The following is a 12,500-nucleotide window of genomic DNA, read 5'->3' on the forward strand; positions in this document are numbered from 1 at the left end:
CTTCATTCTTTCTTTTGCCGACCACCATATTATTGTGCTCTGGGCTGTTGTTTACCCTTACTTTCTAACTAATTTTGACAAAATTGGAGGCTTTTGTTATTTTTGTATGATCGTTTTCGATTGGGGCCGGAAGGGCTGTCCCCAGTCCCAGCCGGCGGGCGGGAGGGGAGGGCGCTGCTCCTCGTGGGCAGGGCAAGAAGAGGGGCCGGGGGAGTGCAGGGAAAGGACGGGGCAGCGAGGGGACAGGGCCAGGGGCAGGGCGAGCCAGGGGCAGGGCCGGGCCAGGGGCAGGGCGAGCCAGGGTCCGGCACTCCCACCCCACCCGCGCACCCTCCCTCCCGTGGGAAGGGGAGGCGGTGGGGGGCTGGCTGCTCCCCGACACCCCTTGCTGCGAACGGTAGCCGTGACCGAACGCAACTTCCCGAGTCAGGACTCTGACATTCACCCTCATCCGTTCCCTCTCGAGCATCCTCCGTGCCCCACATCGGTGCCCTCCTCCGTTCCGCGGGGAGCCCCGTCTCGGGCCGGGCCGGGCGCGGCAACAGCGGGTTCTGCCCTCGCCACGAGCAGCTCATAAAATTTTCATGATCTTGCAAGAAAGTGGAAGCCAGGGTTTCCAACCTGTCTGTTTGCCCCCGTTGATAGGAAAGTATCCCCGCGTGAAGTGGTTGGATGGGCGCTGCCGGTCTCACGACAGGCTGCGGGGGGGGACCCCGGCGGCTGGAAAGCGCCCTTCATCCTGCCTGGCATGGGGGAAATTGGGAAAACCCAGAGGTTTCATGTTCTTCATTTTAGTGGTTGCCGGCGGTGCAGGGAGAAGCCGGCGGCACGGGGATAATGCGGCCGTGCTGGCTGAGTTCTCCCGGCCCGCTGGCTCCAGGAAAGCCTGGGCAGGGCTAGGCGGGCGTCGCTGCTGGGTTTCCCCTTCCAAAATTGATGCGAGAGCCCAGGCAAGGCCGGGCAGCGCCGGGCACACTGCCTGCGGCACGGGCAGCCTGGCAAAGGAGCAGCGACCTCTCCCCTCTCCTCCATCCTCCCCCAGCAGCTCCAAGGCGCTGGCAAAGCTGCCTCAAAGGCTTCGCTCGGAAATCAAGCGATGCCGGGTGTGAGCGGGAGGCACATGGGGGCTGCCGGAGGCGCGGCGGTGTGCCCAGGCTGTGCCCACGGGGTAGCGTCGCTGCCAGACCTCCCCCGGCGGCACGGGCAGGGGCTGGCTGGAAATGGGGGAATTGCTGTAAACCCGGCGAAATTTGGTGCATGCCTGCGTTTTGCAGGCAGTCATTCCACGCTGGGAGGACAGGAGGTGCAACATCTCCCTGGGCTTCCACTACGGCTCCGGGCATTTTGACTTCCCAGCACCTCGGGGTTTGTTGTTTTGTTTTGTTTATTTCCCAAGTGTGGGGAAAATCTGGAAGGAGGGTTTGCTCGGAGGAGCCGCACAAACAGCCCAAGAGCCTGCCCGCAGCCCGGCCCCGGCCGCGGAGCCTGCCCGCTGCCCGCCGGCGGGCGGGGGTCGGCCGCAATCTCCCTCCCTCCTTCCCCGTACCGAGCTGCCGGGTTGTCATTCCGTTTCTAAAGTTCTCAGTGCCAAAAGCACCGAGCAAAGGGCAGAGTGTGGGGGTTCCGCTGCACCCGCACACTCACCTGTTTGAGGGAGGGAAAACATATAAATTTTTTAAAAGGTGGCAGCATGGAATGAGCCTCGTTGGAACTACGCGGAGCGCATAAGGAAAAGAAATATGGCTGGTGTGCAGAGAGGTGACATTTGCAGGCACTAGGTCTGCGAGAGGAGGCTGAAGCAAAGAAGCAAACGAAGCCAAACTCCCATTTTCAAGCCACCTCTCCCAGTGACCCACAGTGGTTCCCGAGGAAAAGCCCCCGCACGCCGCGATGCCGCTTGCGAGGCGACCGCAGACCGGCGAGCAGTAGTGCTGCTGGGGAACGTTTCTACAGAGATTGAGCTCCCAGATAAAAATAACCTTGGGAAAAAAAAAAAAATAGACCGTTCAGATTTCTTCGGTTCGGTATCAGATCACCCCTTCACCCCCCGCCGCCCCCCCGCTGCCTCTGCATACCTGAGGTGCTGGATTATTGTCAGAGGACAGGCAGATGCAGTAATTGTTTTGTACAGCTTTGTTTATCTCCTACTTCGGAGTTTACCTCAGGAATTCTCCTCCCTGTCCCATGCAGGGTATAAATATTCCCGCGAAGGAGCGGGACAACGAATGGGAAGGTTAACGCTGTACCGGCAGCGAGCGGGCAGGTAACGCGGGGTTCAAGGAGGTTTAAAGTTTTTATCGGTAACTTGGGTCCGCCCGGGAGCGAAATATTTGAAGTGCAGCACCTTGAACACGTTTAATTATGGGGTAGCAGCAAAGCGAGAGCTTCCAAGTAATTGTAAAATACTTCTTGGGAGACAGGCTAATCGCTTTTCATGGGGCTCTTGAAGAAATTAACCTCTGGGTGCTTGTTTGAGCAAAACAACTTTGGATCAGCCACTGCGGGTCTTCGCTGATGGATCCGACCCGCTGCGAAATACAAAGAAAATAGGGGAATGAATTTAAAATTAAATACAAATGAAAAATAAAAGGAAAAGAAAAGGGGAAATAAAAAGGATAAGAAAAAGGAAAGCAAAAAGGAAAAGAAAGATGAAGGAAAAAAGAAAAGAAGAAGAGGAGAGGAAAGGCTCACTGTCCCTTTCCTTCAAGGTGGCGAGTGATGCATGTCACCGCAGGGAAGCCACCTCCAAATAAAAACGTCACTTAGGGGCAGAGACGGCGGTCGGGATGCGGCCGACACTGGGGCCGAGCCAACACCTCCCGACCCTGCTCGGCCCTCGGCGGGGTCGCTCAGCTCCTCGGTGAGCGCCCCGTCGGGGCGGTGGCACCGTGCGGGCCCCGAACAGGGATAATGGGTCGGCTGCGGGGGGGTGACCCTCTCCCGCCTCCTCGTCCCTCTCTCGCGCTCCCCGCGGAGGACCCGCGCCCCGCAACCTGTTCAGCCCCCCTAACCCTTCGTCTATCCAGCCGCACTTTGCTCCCTAATTTTGTTTCTGGGTATTTCTCCCTAAAGACAAGCAACGCAGCAGCTGCAGCTTTCCCGTCCTAAAGAGGCAAGGGCTTTTGGGGGGTCCAGAGGGTGACGGGCCGGCGTTTTTGGGGGCAGAACGGCCCGCGATGCCGTTTGGGGAGCAGTCAGGGCTGACCAAAAGCTCCTGTCCGGCTGCGGGAAGGACGAGTCAATTACCGCCGAACCGCGCTGCGGGGAGGGGACGCGCCCCCCCGGGCAGCCCGCGGGCCCCGGGCAGGGCCTGTTCCGCCCCCCCCCCCCCACAGGACCCCTTTGTATCGCCGCCGCTCGCTTAATATTATTTATGCGTTTCTGCAAGGAATTGTGGGATGCCGGCCCCCTCCCCCGGTAAACACCGGGGCAATTAAACCCCCGGCAACTCATCGCCCATCAGGGGTGGGGGGCACACGCGGGCGAGGGGCGGCGGTGCGCGCCCAGCGGCGGGGCACCCCCAGCTCCCCCCCGCGCATCCCCGCGGCGCCCGGGCCCGTCCGGGGGAGGGGCGTGGGCGCTGTCACTTACCGGGGCGCCCCGCACCACGTGTGCGCTCGCCCGGGCTTCCATTGGCCCGAGGCACGTGTCGGAGCGCCCGGGCCGGCGACGTCAGCGGCGGGGGCCCCGTTAAAACCTAAAGGACAACAACCCGAGTGGAAGTGCCCGGGCGCGGCGGCGGCGGCCGCAGGGGCGTAGCGCGGCGCAGGGCGGGCGGCAGGGCAGGGCGGGACGCCCCCCCACCCGCGGCGGCCCCCGCATGTGCGGGCGCGGGGCGGCGCGGGGCGAGGCGCTGCCGGCCGGAGCCCCGCGGGGCGCCCCTCACCGCCCTGCCCTCCGCGGGACACCGGCTGCTGAGAGCCCGCCTACACCCCGCCCCGACACCGGCGCTTCGGTTTTGCTCTTACACCCCCCCTCCGCTCCCCAATTATTATTATTTTTATTATCGCTAATTTTTCCTCCGCGGATGAGGCGCGGCGGCGGCGGCCGGGGGAGCAGGCGGCAGCGCGCCGCGGGACCGAGCGGCTGAGCGGCGGCGGGAGGAGGCGAGCGGCGGCGGGAGGACCGGAGCCCCTGTGTTTTCATTTTTTGGCAAAGTTGGAAGTGGTGCAGGCTCGGCTGCTGGCTTGCGGGTCTCCCTTCATTTGTCTCTTAATTTTTTTTTTAATTACTCTTAATTTTAATTTTTTTTTCTTTTTTTTTTTTTTTTTTCAAACTCTGGATTTTGAATGCCGGGCGAAGCCAGGAGAAACGAAAGCAAATAGACACCTGTGTGTGCGTGTATATATATATACATATATATATATAAATATATATATTAAAAAATTAAAATAAAGAACAACCGACTGCAGCAACAACAACAGACAGCGCTCGGCAGCGCCCGGTCGGCGGCGGGCGGGCAGCGGAGCCGTCGGCGGGGCGGCCGCGCAGCATGGAGGAGGGCGGCCGGAGCCCCCGGGAGGAGGCGGCCGAGCCGCAGGAGTCCGGCGGCGACGCGGAGCCCGGCGGCGGCGGCGGCGGGCGGCGGGGGCTGCTGCTCCCCCCCGGTGACCCCCCACACCCCCACCCGCACCCGCACCGCATCACCAACTTCTTCATCGACAACATCCTGCGGCCCGAGTTCGGGCGGAGGAAGGAGGCGGGCGGCCCCGGCGGAGAGCCCCGGCGGCCCGGCGCGGAGAGCCGCCGCAGCCCCGCCGCGGCGCCGGCCCCCGGGGCTCCGCTGCCCGGCAGCGGGGCGGGCTCGCCGGGCCGGGGGGAGGGCGGCCCCGCCGGGCTGGCCCTGCACGGCGCCGCCAAGAAGGGGGGGGACCCCGCGGCGCTGGAGGCGGCCCTGAAGGCGCGGGGGCTGAGCGGCGGCGACCTGTCGGTGAGCTCGGACTCGGATAGCTCCCAGGCCAGCTCCAACGCCGGGAACCAGCCCATGCTGTGGCCCGCCTGGGTGTACTGCACGCGGTACTCGGACCGGCCCTCCTCAGGTAAGCGCTGCCCCGTCGCAGCCCCGCTCCCCGGCGCCGCAGCCCCTTCCCTGGGGTCCCCGGACCGCCTCCGCCCGCGCGCGAGGCCGGGAAGCGGCGGGGAAAAGATCCCGCTCCCCTTTCCCTCTCCGTCTTCTTCTGGCTTTTTTTTTCTGTTTGGACTTTGATTTTGGGGGGGGGGGGGTTTGTTTGGGTTTTTTTTTTGGGGGGGGAGGGGAGTGGGGGGTGGGCGAGTTGCTTAAAATGCGTGAAGATGAAGGGGCGGCTGGGGGTGCGCGGAGCCCCAGGGACGAGGAGGGAACGGGGGTCCCTCCCTCCGTCTCCGCCGCTGCGGAGGAGCTGAGGCCGCCTGGGCTCGGGGCATTTCCCACCAACAGACGAGTTTTATCAAAGAGGGAGGAAAAAAATCTGGCTTCGGGCTCCCCGCTCATCCTCTCGGCGAGCTCTCCTTTTCCCTGCCGGGAACCCCTCCCGTGCTGGGTTTTGGGAAGGGGAGGTGGCATTTCTATAGGCCTCGCCTTGTTTTGATTAGTCCTTTTTGGCCAGAAACAATCCGCGATCGTTTATTTCTCTAAAAGAGGCCTCCAAGCGGCCGCCGTTTCGTTTCTTTCTTTTAATTTCCCCCCATATGCTGTAGATCAGCTCTGTGGGGGCAAGAGGACATTTCCAAGAGCCGGGAAACTTCTTTGGCAGAGTCCGTCCTTTGGCAAAGGCTTGGGCAGAACGTCCTGAAATTATCTTAAAAAAAAAAATTTTAAAAACCCAAAAAAATAAAAAGCAGGGGATAAAATGTCCTTTTGCTACCGCGGGGACAGGAGGGCTGGCTTCGGCAGATCGGTAAAACCCTGGTTAAAAACAAGTAGAAAGCACTGGAGGGAGGCATGGAAAACACCAGTCAGGAGATCTGCTCCCAGGGAGAAGAAAAAATATGGGTCTTTTTCTTACAAAAGCGGCGAGGTAGGATTTTCGCCCGGGAGCCGGCTAGCTGACGAAGGGATCGTAAAACGAGATGAAAATTAGTTCGTAATGTCTGAAAACAAACTCTTACTCAGAGGTAATATTCAGAGCTGAATTGGAATTTACTCCATTGTTCTCCAGTGCTCTCCTTTGTTAATATTTAATTAACATACATCCTCACAATGGCTCGGCCCGGGCAGAAAAGGCTCCTTGTGCTGCCGAGAATAATATTCCCGAGAATAATCCCGGCGATTCGGATCGGGCCGCGCAGCGCCATATGGGCACTGCAGCGGAGAGGCGGAATGCTTCTGGCCAAGTAAACTGGAAGAGAATTTCCACTAGAATTTTTATCGTGACTCACCGAAAAAAAAAAAAAAAAAGTAGAAAAAGTAAAGAGGTTTTCTTAAAAAAAAAAAAATAAAATCTGTTCAGGGTATAAAATTTAGCTCCGTGCTGCTGCTCCTGGTGCAGGCTTTGCTTGCCGGGGATTCTTGGGACACAGAGGGTCGGTGGCTGCGTTTCTGGCTGGGGAGGAAGGGGCCGCGGGGGCGGGGGGGCAGCCGGGCAGCGAGCGGGGGCGCGGGGGGCTGCGGGGGCGCCGGGGGCTGCGGCTCCCGCTCCGCCGCCTCCCGAGCATCCCCAGCGGAGGCACAAAGCGGGGCTGCTTCCCTCCGAGGAGCTGGTGCTGCCAGAGCGTGGGTGCCCCCCACGCGGGAGCGCGCCCGGCGCGGGGCCGCCCGCAGCAGAGCGTGGCGGTGTCGGTGCCTCTCCTCTCTCCCGGCCGTAGGTCCCCGCTCCCGCAAACCAAAGAAGAAGAACCCCAACAAGGAGGACAAGCGGCCACGCACCGCCTTCACCGCCGAGCAGCTGCAGAGACTCAAGGCCGAGTTCCAGACGAACCGGTACCTGACGGAGCAGCGGCGGCAGAGCCTGGCCCAGGAGCTCGGGCTCAACGAGTCCCAGATCAAAATCTGGTTCCAGAATAAACGAGCCAAGATCAAGAAGGCGACGGGCAGTAAGAACTCCCTGGCAGTGCATCTCATGGCCCAGGGGCTCTACAACCACTCCACCACGGCGAAAGACGGCAAGTCGGACAGTGAATAGCCAAGGGAAAGGGGGGCCGGGAGGGAAGCGAGGGAGGGAGGGGGGAGGCAGGGGTGGGGGGGCTGTTTGCAGTCAAAGTTTATACAATGCAATAATTTAATTAAAAAAATAAAAAGAAACATAAGGGCCAGTGTATAAAGATTATACCAGCATTAATAGTGAAAATATTGTGTATTAGATATAATTCTGCAATATTCTATGTATATATAATTTACAGGTAAGGTGGTGTAAAAATCCAAGATATCTGATTATAATTTTTTTTTAAATTTCTTTGTTGGTTGGTTGGTTTTGGTTTCGGGGGTTTGGGCTTGTTTGGTTTCGTTGGTTTTTTTTGATTTTTTTTTTTTTTTGGTTGTATGGAGTTTTTAGATGCTATCTTTATGATTTTTTTTTTAAGCTTAAGTTACTTTTTTTATAGACTTAAGCGCAGTTTTAATGGACATTGGACGCTGTTTTTTGAAATTCAAAAAAAAAATTAAAAACAACTTTTGCTGAAGTCCAAAGATTTTTATTGCTGCATTTCACACGACTGTGAACCGAATAAATAGTTCTCCTATTTGTTCTATGAGTTTAAACTTTTTTTTTCACCCCACCCCTAACTTTTTCTCTTTTTTTTTTTTCCTTTTTTTTTTCCTTTTTTTTTTTTTTTTTTTTTTTGATGGTTGTAGTGGTTTTTTGGTTTGGTGGCTTTTTTTGGCTTTTTTTTGGAGTTGGGGTGTCTGGGCTTGATTTTGGGGATAGACGAGGAGAATTTAATTTTAAAAGAAAGAAAAATATAAGTAACGTTAGGGAAACAAATCTCAAAGCACCGTCTCGAAACATGCCCGGGGGCCTTTCCTGAGCCTCTACTCCTTCATCACCGCCAGCGAGAGCCACGGGCGTCCGTGGATGCGGAATGCAGGCGTGGATGCGGGATAGAGATGGGGTTAGCACCCCCCCTTCCAACTTGTTGGGAAAACTTCGGGAACCCCGTCTCCGAAAAGCGAGAGCCCCTCCGGGATACTGCTCCCTCACGGCCCCCGTGCCCCTCCGCGGAGGGCAGCCGAGGGATGGGACCCGGCTCCGCTCCGGCACCACCTCCCCGAAACATTTGGGAGCGTTTTAGCCCCCCCTCCCCCCCAAAAGTACCATTTTCAGTTGTTCCTTCCCCTCCGCAGCGCGGTCCCCGCTGGCGCGACGCTCCGCGGCAGCGTGCGGGTGGGTGCTTCTCCCCACACCCCCTTCCTCACGCAGACACCTCCCTGTAGTCGGAGTTTTTGGGGGGTTCGAGGCGCTGTGCTGCGTTGAACCCGTTTGTCCCGGAGCGTGGGGTCCCTCTGCCCGCTCCGGAGGGGGGATTTGTCCCGCGTGGGCCTGGGTGTGCGTGGGCAGCTGCTCAGGAACGGGTTCTCCTGCGACGCTGTTTGTGGGGGGGAAAAACTTCTCGCTTTGCCTTAAAACCTCTTTATTTTGCAGCTCTAATAGATACACACTGTACATAGTAGTATAAAATTAAAAAAGAAAAAAAAAAGAAAGGAAAAAAAAAAAGAAGGAAAGAATCCAGCTATAAAATAAAAACTGTAATTTTAAATTCTGTGAATAACCATCAGCTGCTTAGGAGCCAAGATTAAATGACTTCGCCTTTTAGCAAGAAAGCAAAGGATTTTTTTTTCTTCTCTCCAGTTTATAAAACATGTGCATTTTACAATTGCAGTATCAAATATTTATAATCGGATGAAATATGAATGTTTCTATTTACAACTGTGTTCTCAACATTGTGAACATTCTCGCTGCATTTTGTGTGTCTCGATTCTCGAGGACTGCATTAAATAATTAAAAAAACCCATCCAAACAACCCCCTTTATTACGAAATCAAACCCGTGGCACTCAGACGTTACAATGGAGCTACTCGGGAATATGTATCCCTAAATGTTCATTCAGCCTTTAGACTGCACTTCTGAGCGTTGGAGCTGGAATTAGAAGTATTTCGTAGTTTCAACTCTTTACGGGGGTGGGGTTGGGGCGGTAAAATCCGTGGCGATTTATGAGAGAGGTGGTTTTGCAGCCAGGCGTTTCATCAGCCTTTTGACTTAATGAGGAAACTTTGGGGGATTCATTTCTAGGCTGAAGGAGAGGACGAACGCCAGCCAGCACTGAGCCCCTCTCGGGCACTCCTCCTGCTCAAAAGGAGCTGGAAACGGAAAGGAAAATCTCTTTAATCTCACGTACTGTCAACAGGTTTCACCTTTTCAAGACTTTAAATACCCGGTGGTGTGATGCTCTGACAGACTGCGTTTGGAAAACCTCTGCTAGAAAAACCCGTAACCCTGGAGCTCGGGAAGAGGGGATGGAATATTGCCGATGCCACGCCACGAAACCAGGCACCCTGTAAAATACTTGGCGACCCCGGGAAATGACAGTACCACGATTTTAGGACAGGCTGGACAAAATAAAACGATCATCCGCCTTGCTGCGACAAAGGGCACAAGAGCTCCGAAATAGCTTTCCGCAGGCAGGAGAGGGAGGAAGGGCAGAGCCTCGCTCACCCTCAGGGTCGCTCCTGCTGCAGGGGACACGCTCCCAGATAAAACCAAAGAGATGGTGGTGGGGGAAAGGGTGTATTTAAAATTTTATTTTGTATTTTATTTTTTTTCAAGCTGCTACTTTGGGATATAGTCTTCAAAGGGCAAAATTCTCCAGGAGCGGAGCTGCCGCTGGGATGGTGCACCAAGGGCTTCACCTGCCCGGAGGAGTTGGGACAAGGGCTGAGTGCGGCGGGAATGCGGGGGTGCTGCCAGGATACTGCGGGCTCCTGCTTCCCGTCTTGCTTTATTTTCCCAGCCTCTCTGGTTTGCGTGCTTTTGATATTTTTTTTTTTTTTTTTTTTTTTGGTCATCTTCTCCAATGGAGGCAGGTGATTTATTATCCCTTGGGAGAAAACCGATGCCAGTGGGCATTAAAGAAGAGTTTTAAATCTGGCTTGAAAAATAGCTCCCGTTGTCCGATGGTACAAAACGGCACCGTGGGTGCGTTACACGAGGGTGGATAAGTCCCACGGAGATATTATTCGTATTTTTTTAGGAAGTCACTAAACCTGCAGTGGGGGAAAATTTGGCCCTGCTCCTAAGAGTGCAGGCAGAAGTGGAGTTTCCACCTGTCCTCACCCAGCCTGTAAAAAATGCTGGGAACAGAAAACAGATGTGTGACACCAGTAGGAATACGTAGTTTTAGTTTAAAAAAAAATGGTAGTGAAACTTCTCCAGGCTAGTCCAGTCTGTGGAGCAAGGACATACAATATCTCGCTGCTGCTTGGATTTTATCCAGAGCAGAACACCAAATATTTGCCCTTGGTAAGCCGTGCCTTCAGTGGGAGCAGCGGATGCCTCACATGGGCTGTACTTCTCACCTGCCTCCGATATTTTGGGGAGCGCTTCCTTGGGAAGAGGCGCAGGTTCGGAGGGACTCGCTCCGCTGCTGCCTTCGCCAACCTTTGAGTGGCTGCTGCTTCCCGTGCGCCGGCAAGAACGCGCTCCCACGCCCGGGCAGCGGCTCCCCGCTGGCTCGGGAAGGACGGCACAGCTGAATTAGCCCTCGATAATCTAAAATTTTAAATTATTTTAAGAGAAGGAAGTGCCGTACAAGCTCCTTTTGCAATTTTAGCAAAGCAACGACCTCTTCCTGAAGCAGCCTTTTTGTTTTGGAAAAGGCAAAACCCCAGCCCCAACCCACAACAGCCCCGAAGCCGAGCCTCAGCCTCCCCCAAAATCCGGCTGCGCCGGGGCAAGAGCAGAGGCAGAACTGGCCCTGGAGTCCCAGGGCTGGCAGCCTTTTTATCCTGGCAGGCAGCTCTCATTGAGATTTCCCTCCCCCATCTAGTGGGGCAGGTTCTTTCCCCTCCAGCCGCAGCAGCAGAGTCCAAAAAAAAAAAAAATTAAAAAAGGAAAAAAACAAACTAACTAACCTAACAGCCATCCCAGGGAAGGATTTCAGGGCCGAACAAAAATACATCTGCACTTGCCCGGCGCCAACCAGCCCCTCCGTGTAATTAATTAAGCGTATTTTCCCCGTAACTCTGTTCAATGAGCATCTGAGCGCTGAGGTTTAGTGAAGGTGTTCCTCCGCTCCCTGTTAACGCAGGATATGGCACACGCGATGTACAGACCCACACCCAGGCACTATATATGCAAATGTCCGCGCCATTGATTGTGAAATGCATATCAGAGTTAGAGGGGGAAACTATTTAGCTAGCTCGGGTTTGTGGAAAAAAAAGTAATTCTGTATCCCGCTGATTTAATATCCGACCGCCACATTCAATCCCCGCCCATGCAGCTATCAAAAGTACCCCTGGGATGTTTGGATATCATCTCCAAACTAACATCTGTGATTATGGAACGCTCAGAAGGGGAAGGTTAATAACAACTTGTTTCAAAGGGCCACGAGTCAATTTTATAAACAAATTCGCGTCGTCTTAAAAACAAACAAACAAACAGACAAACAAGCAGAGCGGAAGCTGGCACCCACAGGCAGGGGCCGGACCTGGGTATTCGGGCCGGGTTTGTGCCCGCTTCCCGCAGGGATGGAGCCGAGGCAGCCCAGGACGGCCCCGGGAGCAGCAGCCGGAGACGGTGGGATGTGCAGGGGGAGAAGTTTGAGCTGTGACAGTCCGGGGGATGCTCTGTGGCTCCGTCAGAAACGCACCCAGACACATTTGGGAAGCTTAAGGTAGTCCCGGGTTTCTGTACAGAAAGTTGGGACGGTCCCTGACAGCGGAGCTGGGTTCTGTGGAGCTGGAGAGGGGGCAGGTCTGGGCTGTGCAGCGCTAGGGACGGGTATCCATGCCCCCTCACACACACCGAGACCAGCCTTGCAGCTAAAACCAGCACTAGCCCGTCCTCAGTCTGCTCTGTCGCGTATTTTGGAACCCCTGGCAAACTCAGACAAGGCTGCCGGCCAAAGCCTGGCCTCAGCATCGGGTATAAGTGACCTGGATGAGCCCAGGCAGGAAGAGACGATGGAGCCGGCAGCTCCACCGACAGCTACGCCCGGAGCCCGACGGCAGCCCCTCTCCTACCTCCCTCCCTGCCCAGTGCCCTCCCCTGGCCATCCCAGTCCCCGCCCGCTGCCCGGCCCTGCCCGCTGCCCGCTGCCCGGCCCTGCCTGCCCACGTCTGTCATCCTCACTTCCTCTCGCCCCACCGTCTCCTCGACCTGGAAAGAAATTTAAATTTGGCGTTTGACACATTTTAAAGTCTTATTAAAAAAAAAAAAAAAAAAAAGCAAAAAAGAAGCGAGTCTCACGCACACACGCGCCGGGCTGACCCGCGTCTCTGCGGGGCCGTGCGTGGGAACCGACGGGAGCGGAGGGACAGACCCACTCCCCGCATGACCCCGGGGCTTCCCCTGCGGGGGGGCTCAGTCCTCG

At 56.1% G+C, this 12,500-nt stretch overlaps 2 protein-coding genes across 2 annotated transcripts in view; both read left to right on the forward strand.

Annotated features, from left to right (window-relative positions):
• The window catches only part of LOC125327102, a 38,539-nt gene extending 34,780 nt beyond the window's left edge, over positions 1–3,759 (forward strand). Inside the window, exons 3-4 of the mRNA XM_048306558.1 lie at positions 1,275–1,365; positions 3,464–3,759. Coding sequence (XP_048162515.1) covers positions 1,275–1,365; positions 3,464–3,759 — 387 coding nt within the window. The remainder of the gene's footprint in view (positions 1–1,274; positions 1,366–3,463) is intronic.
• Positions 3,760–4,492: 733 nt separating this feature from the next.
• EN2 (engrailed homeobox 2) lies at positions 4,493–7,115 on the forward strand. The gene is made up of 2 exons (XM_048322254.1): positions 4,493–5,039; positions 6,784–7,115. Exons 1-2 carry the CDS (start codon positions 4,493–4,495, stop codon positions 7,098–7,100), a joined length of 864 nt encoding a protein of 287 aa, XP_048178211.1. The 3' UTR covers positions 7,101–7,115.
• Positions 7,116–12,500: the final 5,385 nt, after the last annotated feature.

Source organism: Corvus hawaiiensis, chromosome 1 (genome assembly GCF_020740725.1).
Source record: "Corvus hawaiiensis isolate bCorHaw1 chromosome 1, bCorHaw1.pri.cur, whole genome shotgun sequence".
NCBI classification, from domain to species: domain Eukaryota; kingdom Metazoa; phylum Chordata; class Aves; order Passeriformes; family Corvidae; genus Corvus; species Corvus hawaiiensis.